The sequence below is a fragment of the Arvicanthis niloticus genome, chromosome 8 (genome assembly GCF_011762505.2).
Source record: "Arvicanthis niloticus isolate mArvNil1 chromosome 8, mArvNil1.pat.X, whole genome shotgun sequence".
In the NCBI taxonomy this organism is placed as follows: Eukaryota; Metazoa; Chordata; class Mammalia; order Rodentia; family Muridae; genus Arvicanthis; species Arvicanthis niloticus.
Window position 1 is genome coordinate 60,300,540 of NC_047665.1, and position 26,745 is coordinate 60,327,284.

Sequence of the window (26,745 nt, forward strand, 5' to 3'; positions counted from 1 at the left end):
TGAGTCTCACATCCTGCCGAGGCAGCAGCACACCTCATCAGTCCTCAGCCTGCGTGTTCCACCCTACAAATACCATCTCCCCCAGCTGACACTAGCATGATAGAGACCCTTGTTTCCACTTCCTCTGTTACTACACAGGCCCCAGTGCAACTTCCATCCTCTACCCTGATGAGAACTTTAAATTTGGCTAAAGTGAAACAACCTCCTGAGTATGGTGTCCCAGGTCTTGTCCAGATGCTCTTTCCTTCCCTGCTCCTGGGGTGTCAGTTTTCATCACATGCCTGGATGCCCCCCCTTTCTTCTTCCACTATGCCTTCCTAGAATCTCAGAGATCCTCCTCTGGCTCATTCTTGGAAAGCTCTCAGCCATCTTCTGCTTAGAGCAGTGCTTATTCTTGACATGGTATATAGGTGTAGAACTGGCTTTTGATTTGTATTGTTGAGACAAGATCTCATATTACCCTGGCTAGCCTGGAACTTGCTATGTAGAACAGGCTGGCCTTGAACTCCCATAGATCTACTGGACTCTACCTCCTGACTGCTTGGATTAAAGGTGTGCACCACCATGCCAGCTTAAAAGTGGCTTTTAAAAAATCACATATTACTACTTATGAAAATTAAACTACAGTAAAGGTTTTTTATAATTGCTAAGAATTGTTTCAAATATCTCAGTACTTAAATTTTAATAAGCAGTGCACATGTCTTCCTCATCAATTAACTCTTCCATGGAGTGTGCTTCTCACTCTAACATAAATGCTTAACTGAGTCTAGCCCTGAGTCAAAAGCAGTTCCTTCACAGGGGCCTTCCAGAAAGGAGCTCCTTGAGGGCCGAGGAAGTGGAAAAGAGGTATCTCTATGAGCTAAGCATCCTGTGAGTGTCACACCACTCTTCTCTGCTGCCTAAGTACATGCTTCATCCCTCCATGGTAACACTCATCATATTGTCTCTCTAAGATAATTGTTTGAACATATATATGCCTTTGTATCACACTCTCATATATATATGCCTTTGTATCAGTGGCTCTCAACCTTCCTAACGCTGTGACCCTTTAATACAGTTCCTTGTGTTGTGGTGACCCCAACCATAAGATTATTTTCATTGCTACTTCATAACTATAATTTTGCTACTTTTATAAATTATAATGTAAATATCTAATATGCATGATATCTGATGTGCAACCCCAACAGTGTCTCAACCCACAGGTTGAGAACCATTACTCTGGATAGGAATATACTTTCAAAGTAGAAACAGTTTTTTGTTCATAATTCCCTCCCTTGTATTTGAAACATCATACTAGCTTCCAAAGGGTTGGTTTCTTTCTTTCTTCCTTTCTCTTTCTTTGTGTCTTTCTGTCTGTCTGTCTGTCTGTCTGTCTTTCTTTCTTTCTTTCTTTTTGTTTTGTTTAGTTTTGTTTTGTTTTCTGGTTGTTTCTTGTTTTGTAGTTTTTGTTTTTCAAAACAGGGCTTCTCTGTGTAGCCCTTGCTGTCCTGGAACTCATTCTGTAGACTAGGCTGGCCTCAAACTCACAGAGATTTGCCTGCTTCTGCCTAGGGGGTTTTTTCCTAATTTTTTTTATGCAAATTAAATAGCCAAGTTGAAAGTGTACATACAATGTGTAAGAGCCATTCATTCAAACAGTGAGTGCATGTATCTCTAGGAGATAACAGAACTGGTCAGTGATGTTGACAGGGTCAGCATAGGATTTGCTTCCTGAGAAATCATAGCCATACTTTACATGAGGATATTGCCTTCTGACAGTGCTCCCCTCATGCTTACTGGTTTTCGTTGTTTATCATTACAGAAAGAAAATAAATCTCAAGGCAATCAGTTCTCCCCTATAGTAGCTATTTTTGTATGTGTTTTGATTAAACAGAGTCAAAACAGTAAAACAAGCTATTTATTTGTGGGGTTGAGTCAGTCAAAACCCTCACATCCTTTTTACTACAGAAAAGATTGACATTCACTCTTTGACTCATTTCTTCTAAGTTGTACTTTCTCATTTCTGTAAGGTTCAACAGTTTTGAGCTACTGTTTTGTTTTTTTTTAAGTTTCCCATGTCTGTTCTTGATATTGACATGGAACTCAGTGGAATCAAGAATTACATGAACTTCTATAAGTAAAATGACACTGTAGTAATTATAATCTCCTGACATGTTTATTCACTCAGCAAATATTTGTTGAGGATCTGTTGTCAACCTGGAATTCCTTTTCCCCTTTATTTATATAGATGAAAATTCTGCCTGCATGTGTGCTGTGCACACAATTGGAGTTATGGATGGTTTGCAGCCACTTTGTGGTACCAGAATTTAAACTTGGGTTCTCTGCAAGAACACATGCTTTAAGCCACTGACCTCGGATCTGGAATTCTTATAAGTACTTAACACATTGGTAGATAACGCTGACAAAAACTCGTTTTATCATTCTACTGCTTGTTTTTTGTGAACCATTTTTTAATAAGATTCCCCATAGTAAAGTAACATCAGCCACCTTTAAGTATAAATCATAATTTTTAAACTCTTAAAAACATTATGTAACATTTTTATCCCTTATACCAAAGTTTTTGAATTGGATAGAAATGAGGAAAGAACCTTCAGTAGTTTTCTTATGTTCTTTAAGCAGTAGGTTTTTCTATGTATTCAGTGTAACCAGGAGCTCTGGGTAGATTTTGTCCTTACTTGCAGATTTGACAGGAAACAAAACTAGAAGCACAAGGATTGTGCCCCTGGGGAAGTCTGCTCCCACTCTTGCTTGGTAGCTTCCTAGTGGAAGCAGTACCTGATAACTAAGGGTGTATTGGTTTTGTCTAACATATTAAAATCTGAGACTCTGAAAACCCAATAGTTAGAAATACAGTAGTCTTCTAGGGAGAGTTCTGTCTTCTACAGGGATCAGCCACTGTGGGTAAGAATAAAGCATGCAAATATTTCTCAACCAGACCTTTTTCAAAATACAGAACCTCCTTTAAATTACATTTTTCATCGAGAAAATGGTGAGTTGAGGATGAAGAGTTATGTCAGTGAATAAAAACACTGGCTGCTCTTCTGATGTCATTTCTCAACATCCTTATAGCAACTCACATCCCTCTGAAACTCCAGTTCCAAGGGATCCCACACCCTCTTCTGGCTTCCACAGATACCAGGCACACATATGGTACACAGACATCCATGCAAGAAAAATACTCACATGTTTAAAATAATAATATTTTTTAAAGAAAATGGTTCTATGGTATCTAAACAGTCAGAAACACAACTATTGTGCTAATGCATTGGTATCTTCATATGCCAGAGGGTCTGGGCTCCTGCCAGCAGAGGAACTTTGGCACAGGAGCTAGGCTGCCAGTAGTTTATGTGTCACTCCTATGAGCAGATGTGAGCCTCTTAATAGCCTGAACTAATTTAAGCTTAATAAAGCCCAACAGCCTAGGGAGTAGAGCCGTTTATGGCTCACCACAGAGCCGTACTCAGACTTAAGTAAGTAGGTTCTACCTGTGCCCCATACTTTGCTTTGGGGACCTGTCAGTCTCAGGAAAAGTAGTCCCTGTGATCATTTCTCTGTTAGATGCTCAGTACGTTGTTGTTTGAGGTGCATTGTTTAAAAAGAAAAACTATTTACAGACTGACTCTAATTCCTTGTTCTTGACCGTTGTTCTTAGTGTCCCTGGATAAGTGTTAGTGATGCATTTTTGATTATCAGTCTTCACAATGCCCTCCGCTATACAGCAAATTCACACTAGTCCTCTTGTGATATTTGTGTTAACTGAAGGGGTATATTTTCTGTTCATCATAACCACTTAGTGAGATTTTTAGTCTGCAGAATCCTCTCTGTTGCTGTGAAATACAGTTATGCCGCATTACCAGCACTAGGGGAAAGTATCAATTGCCTAAGTATGTCCTTACTAGATGGGAAAAACAAAACACGATTCTATGCATATGTCCACAGAATTCTATTACCTAATGGAACACTTGAAGAACTGTTTGAACCAATGGCCTTGCACATACTCAGGCAAGTAAGTACTCTGTCACTGAGCCATAGCCCAGCCCTAAAGTTCTGCTGAGACAACCTGAAGTCAGTAGCTTCCATTTTATTTATTTAGTAGGAATTGAATCAAGAACTTTGTTCCTACTCGGCAAGCAGAAACTTAAAGAAAAACTAAAAGGAGTTTTCATTTTATGTGTGGATTAATTTATGAGCTCCTTATAAATTATGTACCAGAGACACATAGAAAAATAAGCAAAATGCTGCAAACTGTAAGACCTATTTGGAGAACATTCAGACAGGTAAAGTGCATAGTCAGTAGCAGGAAGGATTGTCCTGAGGAAATGAGAATTTTGAAGAGAGAACTCTCCCTAGAAGATGGCTACATTTCTAACTATTGGGTTTTTAGAATCTGTATTTCTAACTATTTGGTTTTAATTATATTTTGAATATAAGTAGATATTTAAGCCAAAATCTTAAGAATTAGTAAGATTTTTTTTTTTGCAGGTAGAAATGCAGTGAAAGATGTGTCGAATGTGAACATGTAGGCTAAATGATCTGATCAGTAAATGGATCTTCTCATTTATTTCAAAGTATGAGATATACAGGAAATAATAACCATGGCGGCTCAAAGCTAAAGCTTAGGGACAGAAGTTGTTGCAGCACTGAAGAGCCATCCATGTGTGGACTTCAGCCCTAAGGATGTCAGTCGTTAGACTTAGGTACCAGTTTGATGTGAAGAGGATCAAAGGAAGGATAAGAAATGGCCCCAGCTGTGCAGTTGGGTGCGAAGAAGGGCAGTGTTCCTGGTGGTAGAGGTGTTTAAGGGAAGGAAACCTTTGTAGTATGCAATGAGTTCATTTATCACATAATAAACTGAGCCTTGCTGGGATATATCAAACAAATTGACTAGTTTATCTACACAGCTGAAGAGTGAGCTGAAAATCAGCTACAGGGACAAAATTGCAAACATAAACTTAAAGTAAGTCATTATAGTAGCATCTACAAGGAAATAGAGGATTGTGTATAAATCATTAGTTTCTGTACTTATGGGATAGACAGATGGAGCAAAAAGTAGAAAGAAGCTGTCTGAATGATCAGGTCTCAAGAAAGCCACACAGATTGGAACAGATAAGAGAAGCAGAGTGATGTTATGGTTGCTTGTCTATGGAATGGTCATTTATCTAGCAGAGCAGAAGTCAGCTCTGTGGGCAGAGAAGAGAGCTAAAGACTGGAATTGGAGACAACTTTTTCATGGAATTTGGAGATAGGCTCAGCATTTGAAAGCACATACTTCTCTAAAAGAGGATATGCGTTAAGTTCCCAACATACACTTCAGACCACTGACAACCATCCAGTTCCAGGGGACCAAATACCATTGGGTTTTCTAGGCATCTGCATTCACATGTGCATACCCCAACACACAGAACCTGGCCAGTAAGGTCAGTATATCGACCCCAGCCAAGCGTATTGGAGATGTTGCCTTGATTTGTCAACCTGGTTAACATCTTACAAATGCCTTTCCCAGTTTCAAATCTACCTCCAAAGCCTATTTTTAGGGACTATACTTGGAATCCATGCCTTTTCTGCTTGTATGCTTTACATATTGGGGGCAAATGACAGTATGTATGATAGATTTCTTTCAAATAAACTAGTGAGAGTTCCAAAAGGCATTTGGAAATGAAAATGAACGCGATGAAGTCATTGAGACAACTTAGTATGTTAAAAGTATAGGGTTTGTCCACATTGGTTTCTCCTCTCCCAGAATTTCAGCTCTCAAATAAAAAATTTCAAAAATAATTTCAAGTCAGAATCTAGTACTGAGACAGAATTTTTCTCTCTCTGGCCTTCTAGAGAACCCTCTGTTCCCATGCTGCACCAAGCCATATGTACTTTCCACTGAGTGGGCAGTGAGAGAAGGTGTCTCCAGTGTACATGGGGTAAAACACGGCCCACCACAGATGGACAAGTAACGAGAGGACACCGACTCGAAACCCTTTATGCTATTGTCTAGCATGCTCCTTTTCCACCCAGCACGCCTTCCTTAGTTTCCTCTCTCTCTCTCCCCAAAAGTCTTTTCAGAAATAAGTTAAAATAAGAAGTATGGTTATTGGAGAATAATTAGGCCCCCAGGAGAAGAGAGACACTCTGTATTTCATTAATGCCCCAGGGTTGTGATTAGCTAATAATGATAGTGCCTATGTCATTGCATAATTATTCTGCTGCTCACATTGTTCTCCTGCACTGTTGGAATACAGCATCCAAGCTGATCAGAGACAAGACAGCAACCACAGGCTTCAGTATCTTACGTTTAGTAGATATTTTCTCTGTGTTTACAATTGTTTTACTTCTTAAACCACAAAGACACTGCTTTCACGATGTAATTATTTTGTGGAGAGTGGTTAATGAATGCACTGAAGGCAATTCTTGCTCTTTTCTGCTACTGTTGTTTTACATAGCTTAGAAGAAAACTCTTCCTGCCTGGAAAATGTAGAGGAAAGGATCCATATAAGAAACTCTGGGTTTTCCCTGTGAATATTCTCTAGACTTGTGCTAGATATGACCTACAGATACACAGGTAAAGGGAATGTCTTGAAGAAGAAAAACTCTTCAGTAAAGAAGTGGCAAGTGCGAAAGATGAACAAACCCCTAATGCACTTTCTCTGCCTTCCATGGGATATTTGACTCTTTAAAGGATTAAGTACAGGCCTTCCCCAAGCAGGAATTCTGTTCACTCTCCCACCTTCTGTAGAATATAAGAAAGCAACAAGGAAGCTGCTTGGTCTGTCTCTAATGGGTCTCGGGGCAAGTGAAGTCACAAAGTGGCCTTGGATTTGGGCCTCCCATCTCATGCTTATGCACATGAGTGGCCGCTTACAAGCTGAGAGTAGACATGTATTCATATCCTCTTCATAGCAGAAGAATGAAAGTGTCTCTGTCCGTATTCTGATGACACAAAGACAGCATCTGACTTCATCAGTTTTATTTTTAAATGCCTTTACTTTATTTGGCATATAGCAGAAACAAACAGTTTGATAAGTCTTCCACTGAGCCATCACTTCTTCTGAGTCATTAGGCTATAACTCAAAGAGAATGAGTGTCCTTGCCTGTCTGAGATCTGCAAATCAGATTTGCAGTAAGAAACCTGTGTAAGAACATCCTATCTCCTGCCTCAGCCTTCTGTTCATTCATTTAGCAGTACCTACCGTGTGGCATTATTCTGTGGCTCTAGGAAGTTAAAACAGGCATAAATCTCTATTCTTTAATATGCTTGCCTTCTAATGGGATTTTTAATACATGGAACAGAACCACACCTTTTACAGTTTTTTTTTTTTTTTAACTCTCGATTTTCCCAGACTCCCAACTGTTTTTCTTTCCTGTCATAAGCCAAACCTGACCTCTCTCCATAAACTCTCACTTTCATATGATTCAAACTAAATTTTATACAAAACCAGTTCTATGGGAAATTGATAGACCTACACCAGACATACCTGAGATGAATGTTTCCTACTCATTCATGCAAAAGAAAATAAAGATGATTTTCTGAAATCAGATTTCTGAGTGCCCCCCCCACAATCATAGTGATTTTAGTGGATTTAATGAGCCCTAAGAATCTTCTGGTTCCGATGTGGGAAGTCGTAACTACTTCTTAAAAAACAAACAAACAAAACTTTTATCAATAAGTGCATATGGTTAAAGCTATCTGTTTCCAAAACAACCAGGCCAATTCTAACAAGATTGCCCAGATGGCCCAAATAGCACCTAGCATCACTGGCTTTCAGGTTTACACCACAAATATGTTAGTGAATATCCCTTGGACAGAAGACAGAACTTACAAATAGGGCAAGCATGGTGAGTCAGAAAACTACATAGATACCGTTGATCAGTGTCTAGAGCTGAGCACTGGACATCTTCATTTATGTCGGAAAGGAAGATTGAAAGCTTTCCAAAAGTTGTGCCTTGAACTGTGAGAATTCTGCCTCATTGAAGTGGTTGTTTTGGAGATGGAAGCCACGTTTGGAACTAGTAAAAAATGAAGACCTTTTTAAAACTGACCAAAGGGATTTCTGAGGCTACTGAAGCTAGCTCAAAGGTTTGCAGCAAGCCCTTTATACATGATTACTTAGGTCTCTGCATTCATATTTTTACAAGTAGGAGCAATATGTCTCTGGGACAGCTCCACTCATTTAGAAGACATCTGTTCTCAGCTGTGTCTCTGTATTAGCCTGAAATCTATCACTTTGTAATTTCCATCCACTGATCCTAATTTTGATCTCTCTAACTACAAAGAATACTCTTTTTGATGTCAGAACCTAATACTGTTTCATCCCTTGGTTTTCTCTTTGTGAACTAAATATTACATTTTAAATTTTCTCCTTCCTTAACTTTCATATCTGATCATCTTCCTGGATGTTCTCAAAACTACGCACACCTACACATACCTCCACACACATACACACACACACATACACATGTACACACAATTTGAGGGATGGTATATTTTTCTCTTTCAGGACAGAATGGCCAAAGGTTTCCCAGCGGTTTACCTCTTGCTGTGTAGCAGACACCAGTGCCACTTCACCTCATTCTCATGCCCACTCCCAGAAATGAATCCTAGTACTTCTTTGGGAACTACTGCTAAGCCTCAGTTAAATTGAGGTTCCTACTATCTCATAGATTGGAAGCAACAGAGTCAAAAACATTAAAGGTAGATCTAGGAGCTACAAGCAAATTTGTTGCCTCTCTAAGTAAATCTTTGCAGTACCCACAAAGTCAATCCAAACACAAAATAGAATTTTAACTTAAGTGTCAACCTAGTGCTAACCCTCTATAGTTAACGAGCTACATGTAAATCCGGGTTCCATCATTCACAGTGCCTAGCACCTGGTATACACTCAGAAAATATTGAGTTCTCTATTTCTGCTACTGATTACCACACGTGTAGGTGCTTCAAAAACATCTTAAAGTTCAACAGCAAAATAATCCAGCACAGTCGCTGGGCTGACATCAGAGTTCAGCCAGTCACGTTCCTTCAAAGGTACTCAAGCATTCCCTTTTCCAGCTTCTGGCCACTGATTTGATTCATTCCTGGGACTTGTCTCTATCTTCAGAGCCAGGGACTTTGGGCCAAATCCTTCTCATGAGGCCACATTCCTGGAGTTTTCTCCTTCAGTTCTCACTCCCACCTTTATGACAAAATGTCATCATTTTAGTCCCAGCCAACTAGCAACTCCATCTTTAGTTTGTCTTTATCACGCAGCCTAGCATATTCACAGCCATATTCACAGGTTCTAGGAATTAAAGCTTGGACAAATAAAGCTCTCAAGAGAGAGCACTGTTCTGCCTACATCTTTCTTGAAACATAGTCTGTCTAGAACCAAAGCTTAGTTGCCTCCCCAGGATAGAAAGAGAACATCTTGGTGTTCTTTATCAAAACATGGTGTCTTATCAAGAACCTTAACAAGAATGCATCTTGTCTCATGAAGTTCAGTGTCGATGAGTGCACAATCTATCTCGCCAGTCTCTCCATTCCAAGTAGTCACTCCTCTTCCCAAAAGCAAAGTAAAAATGATGTTGGGAGAAGAGTTATGGTCCTTTCATTCTGGAAATCTAGAAAGGGGGAAAAGGCATTTATCTGTGGCACAAATCACCTTTGAAAGAAAACAAACTAAACTCTTTATTGCTGAGATTGGAGCTCAGATCCCTGTATATGGCAAATGTGTTTTCTGCTCTGTACCCCTAGCCACAGATGAAACCTCCTTAACAAGGATTACTAATCCAACCTTTCCTCATTTGCTGCTCATAAAAAGATTTCTGTTTATATCTGCATGAAAAAGCCATGTGGTCTTTCTGTGGACCCTGTTCACAGAGGGAATTCTAGCTGCCATATAGTACCCCTCGTGTGTATTACGTCAATCCATTCAACACCTTAATCTATGCTTTCTTATCCCTAAAGGGAAGACTTCTGACTAATTTACAAATTGCCTTAAAGGATCTACCTGCAATGAAAGAATGTCTGAGAGACTTGTTGCTCAGTGCTAACACCTAGAGAGTAGAAACCAGACCAGGCACTGGTTGAGCAGCAGAGTACACAGCAGCTCTTTTATATTTTCCCTACATCACAAAGGCCTGACTAGGTACTTAGTCTGTGACCACAGTTTTCCACTGAGGCAATAAAATACTGGATGTGTTGTTTACCCAGGACAGACTCTGAAGACAGAGAAGCCATCATGTTCTCTCCATTGGAGTTGGTATTAGGGATTTCTCAGTGTGGAGTTTTTGCAGTAAGGAACAAATCTAGTCAAATGAGCAAAGAAACTTTGTGACCATATCAAGGTAAACACGCCCTTACCCCAGCCTTTGCCCACCTCACTTCTCCCATTTTCTACTCTTCCTATACAGTTTTCATAAAAGGTCACAGACTGTGTCTGCCATGTGAGCTAAGAAAGACAAGACTTTTGTCTACTATATTTCATTTTCTTTCCTTCTTAGCCAGCTTGCTAGAACCTACAGGCTGTTAGGTAGGATATAACCTGTAAAGCAGACCTTAAATGTCATATACGACAGTTATCATTGTCCCAACATGAGCAAAGTAAAACAGTATTGCTGGTCCCACTTGCATGCCTTCTTAACGTTGCTCTGCAGCCTCCCATCCATAGACACTCTTGGAAAAGCAGCCAACATTTAAACACTACACTTTTCCTAGAGTGTTCTTTTTTGCATTTTGCAGATAAGTTTAATGGAAAGTGAGAGATGAGGTTCCCAGTACAGACTGAAGAGAATTTCAGGTGGACAGAGTGCAGCTGCCCAAGAAAGCCTGTAGCTAGTCTACTGACCCTGAAATAAGAAAATATGTGGGAAAATGATGGTATTTACTTTGTTTCTGGGTTGTGTTGAGGATCTTCTATATTGTGCATCTGCCAAATATTTAGTTTTTAAGTGCTTGACTGAAATAGTCCCTGTGACAAATCTGAATTTAAACAGGTAGTTAAAAGTTTAAAGGACTTTTAAAGGTAATTCCATATGCAATAGAAAGATCTCTTTGCAACTAAGACAAGGTTAGGACAGATTTTTAAAGTAGTAGCCAATGATACAGCATGCATACATAGAGTCCTCTCACTTGAAGGTACTTCATGCAAGTAATGTCTCACGGTTTACTCTGGTCCTGTTCTTTGCCTTCTTCTACTAGGATTTCAAAAAATAGTATAAAATATGAGAAACTGGATTCAATCAACTTACTATAGTCATTCCCAAGTTTTTTAAAATTAAGTAGAAAAACAAGGTGTAAACAGACCATTCTTTATACCTTACTTTTTCAAGGCTTGTACACAATGGTCCAGTGGGTCCAAGGCCATTCCATCACTACTCATATTCCCTAAGCACAGGCTAAACTCACCTCTCAAACCTAAAGAACCCCTAAAAGATCCGTGAGTCATAGAATCTGCCAGTTCCAGTGTCATTTTCTCTCTTGCCACAGAATGAAACTCTAAGATGAAGTAAGCTGCTACCGAGTCTACCTCTGTCAGTCTGACATTTGCTTGTATACAGGCAGGCAGTGCACAGCTTCTAGCAACATGTTGGTCAGATGACTAAGGGCCTAGATTTCCTCCCCTCCATGCCCCCTCCAAGTTTGTTTTCTGTCCACTTCCCAGACTGTGAGGATTATCTCATGTCTCAGCCTATGGTTTTCCATTCACTTCTCTTTGTTCTGAGTAGTGTGAGGAAGAAAAGGAAAAATGAAGGTTTGAGTAAAGTCAGACTTCTGATAGGCGCTGTAGGATTCATTAGCACAGGAGATACTATACTGACTACATTCATCAGGACAAATTCCTTGTACTTTGGCCCCGATGAAATGCAGGTTTTGTCGAAGTATATTAAGCTCCTTTGCAATGCAAGAGGTTAGGCCAATGTATTGCTTTTCGTGTTCTATATTAGTCTCTTATTATTCTAGCCAGTGTACCTTCTTATGGCTGCTGTTGACAGGATATGTGGTTTTTTGTTCTTTCACAAACTTATGGATCTACTTCTGAAAGCAATATGTGTTCAGTGGAAACTATACTTGAAAGTTTGAGCTATGGTCTTCTCCTGAGCTACTGATATATGGGTTCATTCAGCATTTCCCATGTGAGCAGCAGTGAACCACTTTACCAGTCAGCCACACAGTCACAAGAAGAAACATCAGGCCTCTAAGCTGTGTTGCTGTGTCTCTGAATTTTATGTGTGCCTTATTACTTAGTATACTTAAATTTTAGCTGGGGATTTTTGTTAAATGCAGTCTGGTCATCTCTACCTTTCAGATAATACTGCTATAAATAAGATGCATTTGGGTGTGTCCTTTTTACTTTTTCTTTTTTGTTGCATGCCTGTTCATTTCTCTAGTCTTCTTTATTTTATATTAAGTGAATATTTACTAATACAATATTTTAATTTCATTAATGATTTTTCATGCTTTCAAATTTTATTACTTTAATGATTATTATAAATTACCTTGTCAGAACATACTTCTGATTTATAGTCTTAGTAAGATAAAAAATGTTTCTCATATAATTCCTTTCAGCCTTTTAAATGTTATTTATTTATTTGAATAGTATGTTAAAAACCTAGCAACATAATATTATAATTATTTCCATAATCTTACATCTTTTAAAGAAACTCAATAAAGGAGAACAAATAATAAATCTTTGTATTTCTAGGGTATTTATAAACTCCTTATTTACAATTTCTAGTTCTCTTCATTCTCAATAAGTTTTTGGCTTTCATAGAACTTTCCTCCATCTTTCTCTTGTTTGGCTATTGTCAAATATATTACATTTCTTATACCATATACCTAATCATACAGTTATGTACATTTTAGCCAACTTACTTTAGTTAAAAGGAAAAACCTAATATACTTTATAATTAAGTAGTCACTTCCTCTCATGTTGATGTCTAAGATCTCTTGTTAGAATGTGATTATTCCTTAGGAGACAGAGCTGATACCTATTGAGCAATAATTTTAATTTTGTTTTTGTTGTTTTTCTAATCTGGGAACTCTTTTCTCCATTTTTGAAAGATAATTTTGCTGGATATGATTTTAGTTGGCAGTTTGTTTTGTCTTTGTCTTTTTCTAATAGTGTATCCTGTTATAAATGCATTGATTCTGCTGAGAAGTCACTTGACTCTGACTTGAATCCACTTGTATACTAATCTTTTCCTTTGGTGCTTTCAGAATTTCCTCTGTCTTTGACATTCGGTATTTGTTTGCACTTGTGTATCTGGATATGGGTCCTTTGTGACATAGCAGTTTACTATAGTTAAAATTGTTTCATTTTTTGGATGTGTCACCAAACTTGGGAAATTATTAACCATCATGCTTTGGAACATTTTTCTAGTCTCTGCTATTACCTTTGCCTTGTGCTTTCTGTATATGTTAATGTGCCCAACAGTGGACCATAATTCTATGAGCCTGTGTTCACTTTTTATTTTTCTCTCTGGCCTTTAGAATGTATATATGTTTTAATAACTTCAATTTCACTCATTCTTATACTGGTTCATATCTGCCCTTGAGCCCTGTGGTGAAATAATTTATTGAAGCTCCTTTTCAGCTGTAGAATTTCCTTTTTTGCATATGATATGATGACTAAACAAACATTATTGAATAACTTTCTTCCTTTCTTTAAGCAGGATTTCCTTTAGTTGAGTATCTTTTTAATATCTTCTTTGATTTCTTCACTTGCTAAGTCTTAATATCTGGACCCCTGTTGTCTGTTCTTTTGCTATGTATGGATTCCATTTTATTTCTTGCCTTGTATTATGTCTTCTTAACAACTGGGCATTTTAGATTGATAGCAGAGCGAATCTAGATCCTGATCTTCCTCATTCACTCCCAAACTGACTTCTTGGTTGTTTGCAGCTTAGCAAGGTTAAGGCAGTAAAGACTCTTGCTCTGCCATGGTGCCCTTAACATCATTCCTCAAAGGCAGAGCCATGAGCTATGAGTGGCGGGTTGCATTTTGGTTTTTGTGTTTTTGTTTCTTTAAATGGCTCTCCTTATTGCTTCTTTGCTTGATCTGATAGGTTCCTAGCTGACATATCTTTCTGTTGTCACCACTCACGGTGTTGTCAGCCTTAGCACAATTACAAATTGGGGATGGGGGGGGGTGTTTTGTTGTTGTTTGGCAGGTTTTTTGTTTTGTTTTTGCTGGGGTTTTTTGGTTTGTTTGTTTGTTTGTTTTGTTTTGTTTTGTTTTGTTTTGTTTGCTTTTAGCCTCCGAAATCTATTATGATTAAAGCCAGCCCTTGTAGTATAATCTTTGAATTCATCCTGGAGATATGCACTGACCCCAGGAAGATCGCCTTAACTCTTTCTCTGACTACTTCATCACAACCATCAGCCTACTCAAAATTGCTTACCAAAAATAAATAAATAAATAAATAAATAAATAAATAAATAAAATTGTTCCCAGTAGCACTTTTGGCTTCAGTTTTCCCATCTTTGTTTCAAATAAATGTATCCCCTTTAAAAGAACATGTGTTCTTACAGCCTGTCTTACACCCTAGACAGAAACTCTGTGTTATTGCTTCAAAGCTGGTATAGGAATGATGGCTTGGTTTTATTTTTCCTCTAATCTTCAGAAGAGTTTCTGTGCAATGGTCATAGGTTACATTCCTCTTGACTTGCCTTTTCTAACACAGACTTCTAGCCTGTAAGTGATGATGTGAAGGTAAAAATGAAGCCAGTATTCCCCTAGCAAGCTGTTTAGGGAAGTCCTCCGTTCTTCATGGCTTACTGTGTGACTTGTGCAATACAGAACAGGAGAGCAGGGACTGGGGCTAGTTACAAATGGCGGGGTCTTTTCTTCCTGGGAGAGCCACAGTCGGAGATTCAGAGTTGTGAGGAGGGGCCCTGCTGTCTCACTCTGAGTTGGGCTGCTGTTAAACTCATCTTCAGGAGTGTGATACTGGGCAGGTGGTACTGGAGAATAAGGGAACCTGGTATAGTCTGTGGCCTGAATGCCAAGATTACCTCAATGCTTACAGAGAAGAGACTTACAGAGAAGACACTTTTCTAGGAAGAGGGAAATGGATAGATGTCCTTACTTGTCCTTGCAGTTCTTCTCTTGTCACTTAAACTCACAGTTACGTTTAGTTTGGTTTGGTTTCCTAGTATTTATTTCTGGTTTAAAATTCAAACATCCATCATGAATAGTTTCCCACCTTAGTCACTGGCACAGTCTTATCCAGGCTTTTATGTGTAGACTAATGTCAGATAGAGTCCATGGGAAATATGCCAGATATGCATAATTTAGATGAACTACGTTATCAAAGAGAACTCCCACTGGAAGGGAAAAACTAACATGTATAGTAAAATGTTGTTTGTATTTTAGTCACATCAACGAGTAGTGAATTAGTATAGGAAGCTGAGAGGTGAGTGGGTAAGCAGAAGGGCAAACCCAGGAAGCAGCACAACAAAAGTAGCTTCAAATACTTCAGAGGTATTTGGTGAAGTAGAAAAACTCAAGCAAAAATTTTCTAAGAATCCTGGTGCATAAAGAATACAAGGAAACTTATGGCCTACGTGAGGCCTCTAAGAGGAGACCATCTCAGAATACCTGTGGAGCCCCAAAAGGCTTCATTGTTAGAATGAGGTGAAGTTAGGAACTTATGAATAAAAATACTTATCTCAAAACTTACTGCTGAGACGTGCTACAGGTACTTCCCTCTGAGAATATAGCAGTGAACAGGCCTCACATGAGCACTACATGGGTGAGCAAAGCCCTAAATCCACTTGAAAAGCATCTACTATGTCTTGTCCCCTAGTACTTTGTATAATCAAATGGACATCATCCCTGAAAAGACCTCAAAGATTTCCAGAAATAATTTTTCAATAATATTAAAGCTCACATTTAGAAATCATTAAATACAGTTAAACCAAGGACCAAGAGTAGGAATCAGAGGGCTGGAAATATGACTCAGCAGTTAAAAGTGTTTGCTGCTGTCATTACCTATGTTAGTTAGGTGACCCACAAATGCCTATAGCTCCAGCTCTGAGGGATATAACTCCCTCTTTTGGTCTCAACAGTTACCAACATACATATGCAGATACACTAACACTAACATATAAATAGATAAGCAGTAAAAATCTCTTTAAACTAGCAGAGTCCGAGTTGGACAGTGTATCTAGATCTCCCCAGGGTCTCTGATATTAGAACTATTAGAGCATTAACAGAAGGCAGTTAAACTAATATGTTTATAGAAACTTAAGGGATCTAAGAAATCAGAATAGCAAATGACTATTGAAATGACTATACTGATGCTTCTAGAAATGTAAACTGTAATGTAATATACAGTGGCTATAAGTCTAAAAGGACTTTACATACAACTAAAAAAAGTTTGGTGAGCAAAGTAGTTCAGCATACAAATGTAAGAGTCTCCTGCGGTGGGACTAACAGAGGATAATGTAAACTTGCAGGGTTGTCATTCACAGTTTTCCCCAGGAAACCGAAGGGAGCATATTCAGTGTGCTGGCAAAACAGATAGAGGCAGGCTGTTGCAAGGGTGGGAACTGAAATTAAGGCCTTGCACATGGAGGCACAGCACCACTGAGCTAGGAGCCCAGCCTCCCATGTGATTGCTTCAGTTACCAAGTCCATGTGCCAAAGGGCCTACAAGTCATTTGTAGCCATTTGTCTTTCACAGAAAAACTTAAAGGGAAAAGAAAAATCACAGTTCAGCGACATCACAATTAGCCCGTTAGTGACAACAGGTTTCTGTCCATTCCAATTGTCTCTGATTTTGTGCTTTCTTTCTTCCTTTCTCTGTTTTTCAGTGGCTGCTTCAACCCCCAATTCCACTGCTGGTGCAGCCATGAATTCCTTGACCTCTCTTGGAACTCTACAAGGATTGGCTGGAGCCACTGTCGGATTGAATAATATTAATGCACTAGCAGGTACCATAAACAGTGAGTATTTGCTGCTCTGGTGGACAGCCTTCCCCTAAATTCTCCAGAAAATGGTCAGCCAGAATTGACCAAAAAAGGATATAAAATGGGGAGAACTAAAACTTGGGATGGAGGAGCACATGGTTCAACAGGCAGAAGCTTCCCTTTGATTTTATCTGTAAACCAACCACATCCTACCCCCAGCTTCTTTCCATTGTGTAGTATAAGTTCAAATCCTTAGAGTGCCATGGTTTGACAGATAGTCTCAGGGTCTAAGAAGTTTGGTTTGGTTTTGGTTTCCTCAGCCCTCCTTCAATTCAGGCTGTTATAGTAGAAAAGTTAATGGAGTGGAAGTTGGGAACCATATGTCCAGCTTAACTGCCAGTCAGCAATAAGAGCTCAGGCAAATTGCAGCTCCCTCTCTGGCCTACAGTCTCCACTGGAAAATTAAAAAAATCTGGGTTAAATGTTATTGAGGTGCCCTCCAGCTTGAAAACCAAAGTGTTTAGACAAAAACCTAGTCCCTGAAAAGCCAAAAATGAAACTGATTGACAAGGAGGTAGTGCAAGATGGAGAATCGTCTTTATTAAGAACCTAGAGATGTGGGGCATCTACAGCAGAGACTGTATAGGGTGCCATTTTACTGTGACAAGCGACAGGCCTTACACAAATAGCTTACCAAATTACACTTAATTCTGAAACAAGCTCACTCATTTAGAAAGGCAGCTGCCCTCTGCCCACACAGCTAACTGTTCTGTTGATCAGGTGTATGTGGGAATAGTGCCCAGGCCTGAGGATGAGTCACACTTGAAGATCATCTTTGGTGTGGGCTTTTGCACTAAGGAGACTGAGTGTTAGCCACTAGGAGGACTACTAACTTGCCTATCCATCCATTTTGTCACCCTATTGCCCAGGAGATCCGTAACAGCCAACAGAGTGTCTGCATTGTGGACCTAGTTGTCTGCCAGGCAGCCCAAGCAATGTAGCACTACTTAAATTCTTAATACGTGAGTCCTGGCCATTTACCTCACTTTAAGCCATGAGTTAGTAAGTAAACTGTTTTACTGAGTGATCAGACCATAATTATTTTAAAGCAAAAGCTGTAATTTACATTTAAAAGTTCAAAAAGTAATAACTTAAGAGAAAAAAAAAGATTGTATCATCAGGATGGCTTGGCGCAGGTAAGGGTTCAACCCCTGGGGCCCCACCTGGTAGGAAGAGACAACAAGCTTGTACAAGCTGTCCCCTGACAGCCATAAGCATATATCCCCACTCCCCTCTCACACATACACAGAAATAAATGCAATGAAAGTGTTTAAAGAGTCTAAAATGTATCCACATAAAGATTAACTCATATAATCCTGGTAAGAAACCATACTTTAATAAGTAGGCAATCTTCAGGTTTTATTAAATCTTTTCATTCTGTTGCTCTAGGGAAGCCAAAAACCAAAACAAACAAACATAGTTTTATCTAATCCTGAAGAAAAAAAATGTTTCCTTCCACATATGATAGCTCTTAATTAGCATAAGTACATGGCCTGGTAACCTTGTGACAGCCAGAATGTTTGATTCCAGTTAAAACTGCCTCCAGCTTTTACATTTTCCAGCAGCCACCTAGGAGCCTGGAGGCCCGAGTCCTGTTTCTGGTGCAGCTCCTCTTTTTGACCCTGTCCTACAGCAGTGCCAGCCTACTGCCCTCCACCTGGGTCTCGGATGTGTGTGCATCCGTCCCTCATGCTGCTTCTCTTGCCCCAGGACCTAGTTCCCCCAAACAAGGACTTTGATTTGATCGCCTGCCTGTCCTTGGTCTGCAGAGTCACAGGCCAGTGGGAATGGTTGTCCTCCTCAGCACGTGCTCATGACTGCTGTGTGTCCACATGTCCATGTCCTGTCCCTCTGTGCCTGCTTTGTTTTGTGTTGCTGGGCTTTTCCCATCCTTACTGTGAGAACCCAAGGGGAACTGTGTTGAATGATGAGAAACCACAGCTAGTCCTTGTGTGGGGTCACATGTCACACAAAGTTTGCTCTGGCAAGGACAACAGTTTCAAATTGAGTTGCTGCTTTTCCGTCTTTGTAAGTGGGTTAATAGAAATGTGCATAATTTGTGACAAGAAAGAATGGTCTTAATTTCACATGCCCCTACCTACCCATCAGTGTGAACCAGGAAAAAATGTTTAATTAAAAATTATGCACAAATGGAAATCTATTCCTTCTTGATTGTTAAGTGTTCCTAGTGCAAACCTCTTCTACAAACTCAGCATCAACAAGGAGGGAGTTTTACTAATTGTCTCAGATTAAATAATAAGGGAAACCCCTCTAGGGTGAAGTATCCTCTTGGTTCATCCTCAAAAGAGATGATATCACCTGTTACAGATAATTCTCTCAAGGTAATCAAGAAATACTTTTTTGGTTCATGACAGCTTACATATTGTTTCCTCCCCAGCTGTGTCCCAGGAATGGTTAGTATAAAGTACTGTGGCTCAATAATAAGAGAATTCTGGTTTTCTGAACAGAACCAGCTATTTTCCATGAACAAAGCAGCCAGAGAAAAAATAGGTAGATGACACATCTTAGCCTGGACTTGGACCATATCCCTGCTAGAAGGCCTCTCTAAAAGGGTTCACAGATGAGTTGCTAGGTTAAATTGTTTGAAAAACTTACCTTTCCCTTGTATATTAATGCGTGAAGCTAAAAAGTACAGCCATCTAAAGGTAAAGCCAGAATCAACCAAATAAAGAACATGAGTCATTCAGGACTTGCATCTAGTTAGTTTGATTAATATATAAACATAGGTATGTTTTTTATATGTTTGTATATTAATATCTAAATTAAGGTAAAAATGCTCTGAGCATACATATCCACTCAGGAGCGTTCATCTGTTTTTTTTTTTTTTTTTTCTAAATATAAGTAAAATGCATCCTTTCTTTTCTTTGTTTGAACTATGTGATTCTTCTACATGGCTTAATATATTGTCCTTAAAACTATGATTCTTTTACTGTAAAAAATCATAAAACACTTAGTGAAGAGTCATTTTCAAATTCTTTTATGTGATGAAAGAGAGGATTTAAGAGCATTACCCGAGCACTACCCGAGCACTACCCGAGCTTGCACTGCTCTTTATTTGCATTGTGGACTCATTGTTTGGATCTGTCTTCTAGCAGTTTATGAAGACGAATGTCCTCTGTACCAGAGCACATTGGTGATCTTACCAACATAGGCAAACATAGAAGTGCAACTAAACGTATTCATATTCATCTTCCATAATTTCAGTTACTTTCCCCAGATCCTCATTTATTAGCTTGTAGCTTAGCAGGCTAGACCTGATCTAATACATTCCTTACCTTTTCTTGTATGTCATCTATATCACCTAGACGAGTGGCTTGCAAATAAATGTAGTCTGCTTATGGTCACTCCTTCTAGTTCTGCTTAGTACTATCTCCATGGTGCTCACAAGAATAGTTGTTTATATTCACGGGTATGTCTGCCATTTTAACTAACTTATGTTTGTGAGTGAAGACCTCTGAAGAGTAATTAAATGTAACAACTTAGTAGTCAGGTGACATATCAACTCTATTGTCAGGCCAACTACCTAGACCTCTCTTATATAAGTTTGTCAGTACCTTTCATTGTGTCCAACTTTCTTTGTCTAAATAGCATGAGTGAGAATAGATGACTAGGGGAAATAACTGATCCATTCAGTTTTCCCAAAGAAAAGCTTGATTCTTTTAAATGGAAATATTTTATTCAACTAAACTTTCTCAAATCTCTGCTTCTGTCCAAGGCTTTTAGAGGTAATTAGATGTTGACAGATGAATTGATAAGTGTTAACTTTGATACCATGATTATTTAATATAGAATAACATCAGCTAATTTATAAGAATTGCTCTCCAAAGTTGGAGTCCTCCTCTGATGGTTCTCCAGATGCTTCCATGTGGCCTTCTACCTGTTAATCCCTGAATTTAGCTAACCCATAGCCTCCAAAATTTTAAAATATAATTTCCAAGATAGTATAATTCCAATATATATGTATATAATATAGATAGATAGATAGATAGATAGATAGATAGATAGATAGATAGATAGATAGACAGACAGATAGATAGTATAAATATTCTCAATGCATTTGTATTTGAAAGAACTTTGTCACCCCTCTTATTCTTTATTCAATAAAGATTTATATCATAGAAGAGGGAAGCTTTAGCCTGGAATGACCAAGCTGTCCCACAGGTCCATATGTGCACAGGTGCCTGACCAGTTCCCCCACCTTGGCATCTCTCCTCCATCTATGTCAGTGCCTTTCTGTCACTGCCCCCAAGCATATAAGGCTAGGAGTTGTCTTCTACATGCAAAGCAGCAGTAGAAGCAAGCAGAGCTTCTAGAAAGTAGGTCTGAGCTGGAGCCTATAGTCTAAGAACACAAGCAGCCATGACAACACACTACCCAGAGGATGGAGGAGAATGCTGGAATGTTGCCTGATGGAGCTGCAGTCTTCCCACATCTAGTTCTGAAAGATTGGAAGTTCATTCTGTTTCTGATTTAAGAGGTGAAAAATGATGAAATGGGGGAAAATTCCAAGGTGCAGCCTAAGTCGGGTCCTTCTGTATGGGACTTATGTGGCAGTGTGTGGACACTCCACAGCCCTTATCTGACAAGCTATGGTAGAATGACGGAATGACAGGTAGATTCGGAGGTATTCATTAGAGTGCAGCTTAAGCCTCAGCATGTCAGGCAGCTGGGCTACCCAGAGTTCCACAGGCTGCTGTGCACACATGAAACCGCACACTTTTCTTCCAGAATTCCCTCCTATAGAGGAATTGAGTCCACAGCTTGATGGCCTGCATTCCTAATACCTGCTGTGGTACTGAAAGATCAACTCCACCAGTTCCAAGTCATCTCACATACTCAGAGTATCATATGCATACTGAACAGTACACATAAACCATAACTAACAGGGAAAAGAGAATTACTCTCCAGTCCATTGGCAGCAATAGGGATGGGTGGGAAGAAAAGGCACAGTACTGTAAACATGGTTCAGTGGTGTCTGGGAGATCATTAAAGTAATTAGGGGATAGGCTCTCTAAGTTCTCTAACAGTGCTTATCTGCATGACCGCAGAGAAGAGAACAGACTTCTTCCTACTGAGAACCTAGAGCATAGCTTCTGAATGACGTCAGATTACTTCCTTTCTCTGAAGGGTTGGTTTTCATCCTTGAGTTCTACAGACTTTTCCTTATCCAGCTTCTGTGAAGACACTGTTGTACTGCTCTTCAAGGCCCAGTTCAGTCTCCTTCAGGGCCCCACACCCAGAGCATTAGGAGAGTCCTCTACTGCTAAGTCAAGGTCAACTTCCTATCCCAGTGACTCAGTCTGAGAGAGGAAGTTGTCCCATCAGCATAAGCACATACAGTGTAAACATCTTCCTAGGAATCCCCACTTCCTCTCCTTTCTGAGGACTGCAAGTGGTGACACTAAAGGGACTGCTGACTCGATGTCCCCTTATCTTTACTGGGATCTTTACCAGCTACCTCCCATCACCACCAGCATTCCCATCATTTCAGTAGGTTCTTCTCAGAAACAGATCTTTTCTAAAACAGCCTTTTTAATCAAGAAAGAAACCAAAGGCAATTGTGTTACGTATTCCATTTCCTGAATTCATGTGAAAGTCCATACTCCATGAAGCATTGTTTGTTCTGACTGAGTACTCTAGGAAAATGTCAGTCAGCCAGCAGAATAGAGCAGCCAGGATACAAGGACAAAATTACACACTGGTCTACATTCAGATCTCCTAAGCTGCTGCCAGAATCCCAGTTTATAGACAGTGTCATTCTTGTTCACTAGAAAGCATGACACTGATTACTATCTGTGTGTGTGTGTGTTTGTATGTGTGTGCAAACATGCATGCATACACCTTATATAGGATGTAAACACCCTGCTCGCTTATTCTAAACCAGCTAGGTTATGTTTTCCCAGTTCCTCACATCACCCTTGACTGTGTAGAAAAGTCATGTCAATGGCACTGCTGACTCACTGGGGTGCAGAACTAAGACCTTGTCTGCTCTGCCACTTCCCCATCACACAGCTTAAGTGTAAATGGTTTCTCTGCTCCCAAGTTAGTGTACAGCAGTGGACATGTGTGTTAGGCCTCAGCCATTAAGGTTTGGTTTGGCTTTGGGTTTTCTTTTCTTTTACATGCCTCCAAGATCTAAGCAGCAGAGGTATACATTTCAAAAATATCCCCGTGGTACTTGCCAGCAGCACACTGCATGGAGTGGTTTTGTCTGACTGCAGGGCCTCACTGGTGAAGGGAGGGAGAGTTATCATTGTTTGGTTCTTTTTCTTCCACGTTATTGTGATTTATTTCTCCATATGTATCATTTTGTGTGGTTTTGTTGTGTTTTGTTTTGCTCTTTACTTTCTGTTGGTTTAATGGGTGTGTGAGCTGCATGCACTTGATGTTGTACTGTGTCAAATGATTCTCTGACTTCCTTTGGAAAGCACTAATGAATAAGTGCTATTTCTCTTCTCTATTGTTGGGTTTTTTGTAAAGTTGCTCAAATGCTCTCAGGTATGGCGGCTCTGAATGGAGGACTTGGCGCCACAGGCTTGACGAATGGTACGGCTGGCACCATGGACGCCCTCACCCAGGCCTACTCAGGAATTCAGCAGTATGCGGCAGCTGCACTGCCCACTTTGTACAGCCAGAGCCTGCTGCAACAGCAGAGTGCTGCAGGCAGCCAGAAGGAAGGTGGGTATCTGTCTGTACCCAGGGCCTGGCGGGGCCAGCCACACTTGCATTTGCCTTAGAATATGCCTAGAAGACTAGAAGACGGTGATTTGAACCAGCCTTAATCACCTGCTCAGTTTCCAGGACCCGTGGTAGAAGTCTCCAGCAGAAGCCCTTTTGAAACAGCTTTCTGTTCATCTTAGATTTTTCACTCATCCCTGAAATTCTTATCAGGTATTCATAGGAAATTACTTACTAGTTGCTACCATCAAAAATGCCTTGGAAGTCCTCTCTTCAGTCAGCAGGAGCTCTCAGTCTCCTCTCCTCATAGAAATTCCTCAGTCAGGGTACCATTAGACTCAGTCTGGTGTAGGGTAAGAATTTCTCCTCTTCTGAATTCCCTAGGGCCTTGAGGTCCACATCCCTTGAAGTTGTACCACTGCCTCTCAGAAAGTGAGAGTTCTGACTAATGAGAGAATCCAGTTAGAACTGACTTCGACTGTGGGAAGGATGTCTTCTGGGACAGGGAGTGATGGGTCGCCTGGTGGTGCTGCCAGTAAGGCAGGAGACATTTCATAAAGCTAATCCTGAGAATGAACTAAAGCTACTTATGTAATGGTTAATTACTTACTCCAAATAAGGAAAATTTGTCCTTCCTCCTTTTGATTGTTTTGTTTTATGAGTTGGTTGGTGGAGATAGGGTCTCATCTACAACCTAGGCTGCCATTGAATATGAGCCAGTTTTACTGGCTCCATGTCTCAGGTGCTAGGGTATAAGTATAACTGTACACCACCATACACCACGGTTTTCATTTCCTTACTAACTGAGGCTGCTGTAGAGCAGTCAGCAACTTGCTGTTCTCCTTCTCACTTGTTCAGAAGATGGAAGAAGACTGTTCTTGTTCTTCTCCTTTTACCTTCACATCATAGTTACAAACTGCTTCTGCTTAGATATTTATATAAAGAGTCTGGTAATCTGTAATCTGATATCATTGTTTTAGTCTGCAAAGTTAGGACTTTTAAGAAGATACAACTTAAAAGTGTAAAAAAAATAGAAAATAAATTTTCCTTTGGCATACAGCATAGAGGTCTTCAAAAAAGAAAAAAATAGATGAGACCTACATTACTTCTCATTACTTCAGCCTCCTTGCCCCCTTCCTCTTAGCTGTGACATCTTTTGTAGGTTTCAAGCATGCACAGCTATTTGGAGAACTGTGTTTCACTGGGTGTTTGAAAGGGACTCCGCATTATGAACATCACAAAGCCATCTTTGTTTAGTCTCTATAGGGTCTGAGAGCCACTGAGAAGTAAGCACCATGGAGGGGGACCTGTAAAGAACAGAGCTAAGACCCCTGGATGGCTCCGGACTGTCAGGTCTCCCATCCAGCATGGCTATACAGGACAAGATAACTGTGTCACTCAGACATAGTGCCTCAGCCCACTGTTGTAAGCTTTGACTAATAAGGACAGAACATCATGATCACCAAGTCCTAACTCTAGTTTAGGCTTTAGTTTAGGACTCTTTATTTTGGTGCTAGTGGTAGCTTTTGGTTTGTTCATTTTGTTGGCTTGGTTTGTTTGTTCCCACCCCCATCCCTGTCTCTTACTTCTCATACCTCTCTCTTGATCATCTTCTCATCCAGTTAGTCTAGCTAAAGAATATCATCCATCTGCCATTAGTTTAAGTAAAATGTAATTTAAAATGCAAGTTATAGCAAGAATGGGAGAGAACAAGTCTACTACTCAGTGGATCCCTAACCCACAGCTCTATCCTATGCTGCTGATCTTTGGTCAAAGCTGAAATGTACCCTGAAGGATTTAGTCATGGACTCTGGTTACTTTTCCACCACAGGAAAAATGAACCTTTAGACTTGACAAATGGTTTAATATTTCCATAGCTAAAGTTTGTGAAAGGTTGTAACATTCCTACAGATGTAAATATGAGGAAAGCCTATTACATTTCATGCCATCGTGAACATTCTATAGCCACTCCCATCTCCCATCACTCATACATCCCATCTCCCTCCCTTAACAGAAGGCAAGTTTTACACTCAAAGTAGTTGCAGCCCGCAGGTACCCAGCAAAAGGACTCCCAGCACTGGTGGTTTGGTGAAGCTTTGTTCTGGCAGATAGGTGCCTCTGGGCCTAGGGGTTTGTGCTACATTGGGTACCCTGTGAGGAATACATAATGCAACAACAGCTCTAGGGACCAGTAATACAAGACAACTGCCAGTTACTGTATGCTAGACAAAGTAGACAGATAGAAGACAGATAGAAAGGGTGAGTTGTAAACAGGTTTGTATTGCTTTTAGAGATTTAGGAGAGAGAGAGAGAGAGAGAGAGAGAGTGTGTGTGTGTGTGTGTGTGAGAGAGTGTTGTTTGGGGGGGGGGTAGAGGTATCAGCTATGCCAGTTGCATGCAATAAAGGTTTTTTGATATGAAACTGCTTTTTTTTTCTCAGTTTAGGAGGGTAAAAAAAATCAAACTACTTCTTGGTAAAGGGACATCAAAGGAGAAGAATCAGGAAGATGCTGGAATTTATATACAAAAAACCAAAATAACAAACAAAAGGACCAAAGCCTCTTTTTGTCTGTCTCACTGGTTATGGTCTCCATCTGTCTGGCCTGGACATATTCAGAATGTATATAGCCTTCTGGATTGCAGGATCATTCAGGCACTCAATCTGCCCTGTTCATTAAAAGTGTACTTACTGCTCAGACTTCAGGAATAGCAGCATTCCCTACAATGCATTAGGCTCCATTAATCCTTCTTGCAGCATATTCAAATCCTTTGTTTAAAAGGCACATTCACTCTAGAGTGCACATCTGACCAGCATCTAAGAGTACACATGATGCAGTAGCACATAGCACACCCATTTCTAGCATTGGAGTTCTCAGTCTATCCATATTAGGACCAGAAAACACTTAAGGCTTAGTCTCAACTATAACTGGCTGCCTCTAAAACAGGCTGCCTCCCTAAAGCTGGATTGTAGACATATCCACAGAATCTGTAAGCAATACAGTGATATTGACATGTTTTCAAGTAAAGAAGAAATAACTACATCTATGGTTTCAGTAAAGTCTCATTCTTTAAGACTTCATTAATTTTCTAGGGGCAGAAAAGATGTA

The 26,745-nt window shown here is 39.8% G+C and overlaps 1 protein-coding gene across 20 annotated transcripts in view; it reads left to right on the forward strand.

Annotated features, from left to right (window-relative positions):
* Celf2 (CUGBP Elav-like family member 2) overlaps window positions 1–26,745 on the forward strand; it is an 810,622-nt gene that overhangs the window by 774,512 nt on the left and 9,365 nt on the right. For 13 of the 20 annotated variants that reach the window (XM_076939443.1, XM_076939449.1, XM_076939436.1 and 10 more), the window contains 2 exons: window positions 16,784–16,903; window positions 23,441–23,638. In XM_076939443.1, the coding sequence (XP_076795558.1) occupies window positions 16,784–16,903; window positions 23,441–23,638 (318 nt within the window). Of the gene's footprint in view, window positions 1–16,783; window positions 16,916–23,440; window positions 23,639–26,745 lie in introns of all 20 variants that reach the window. The other 7 variants (XM_076939441.1, XM_076939435.1, XM_034510253.2 and 4 more) reach the window with 2 other exon arrangements.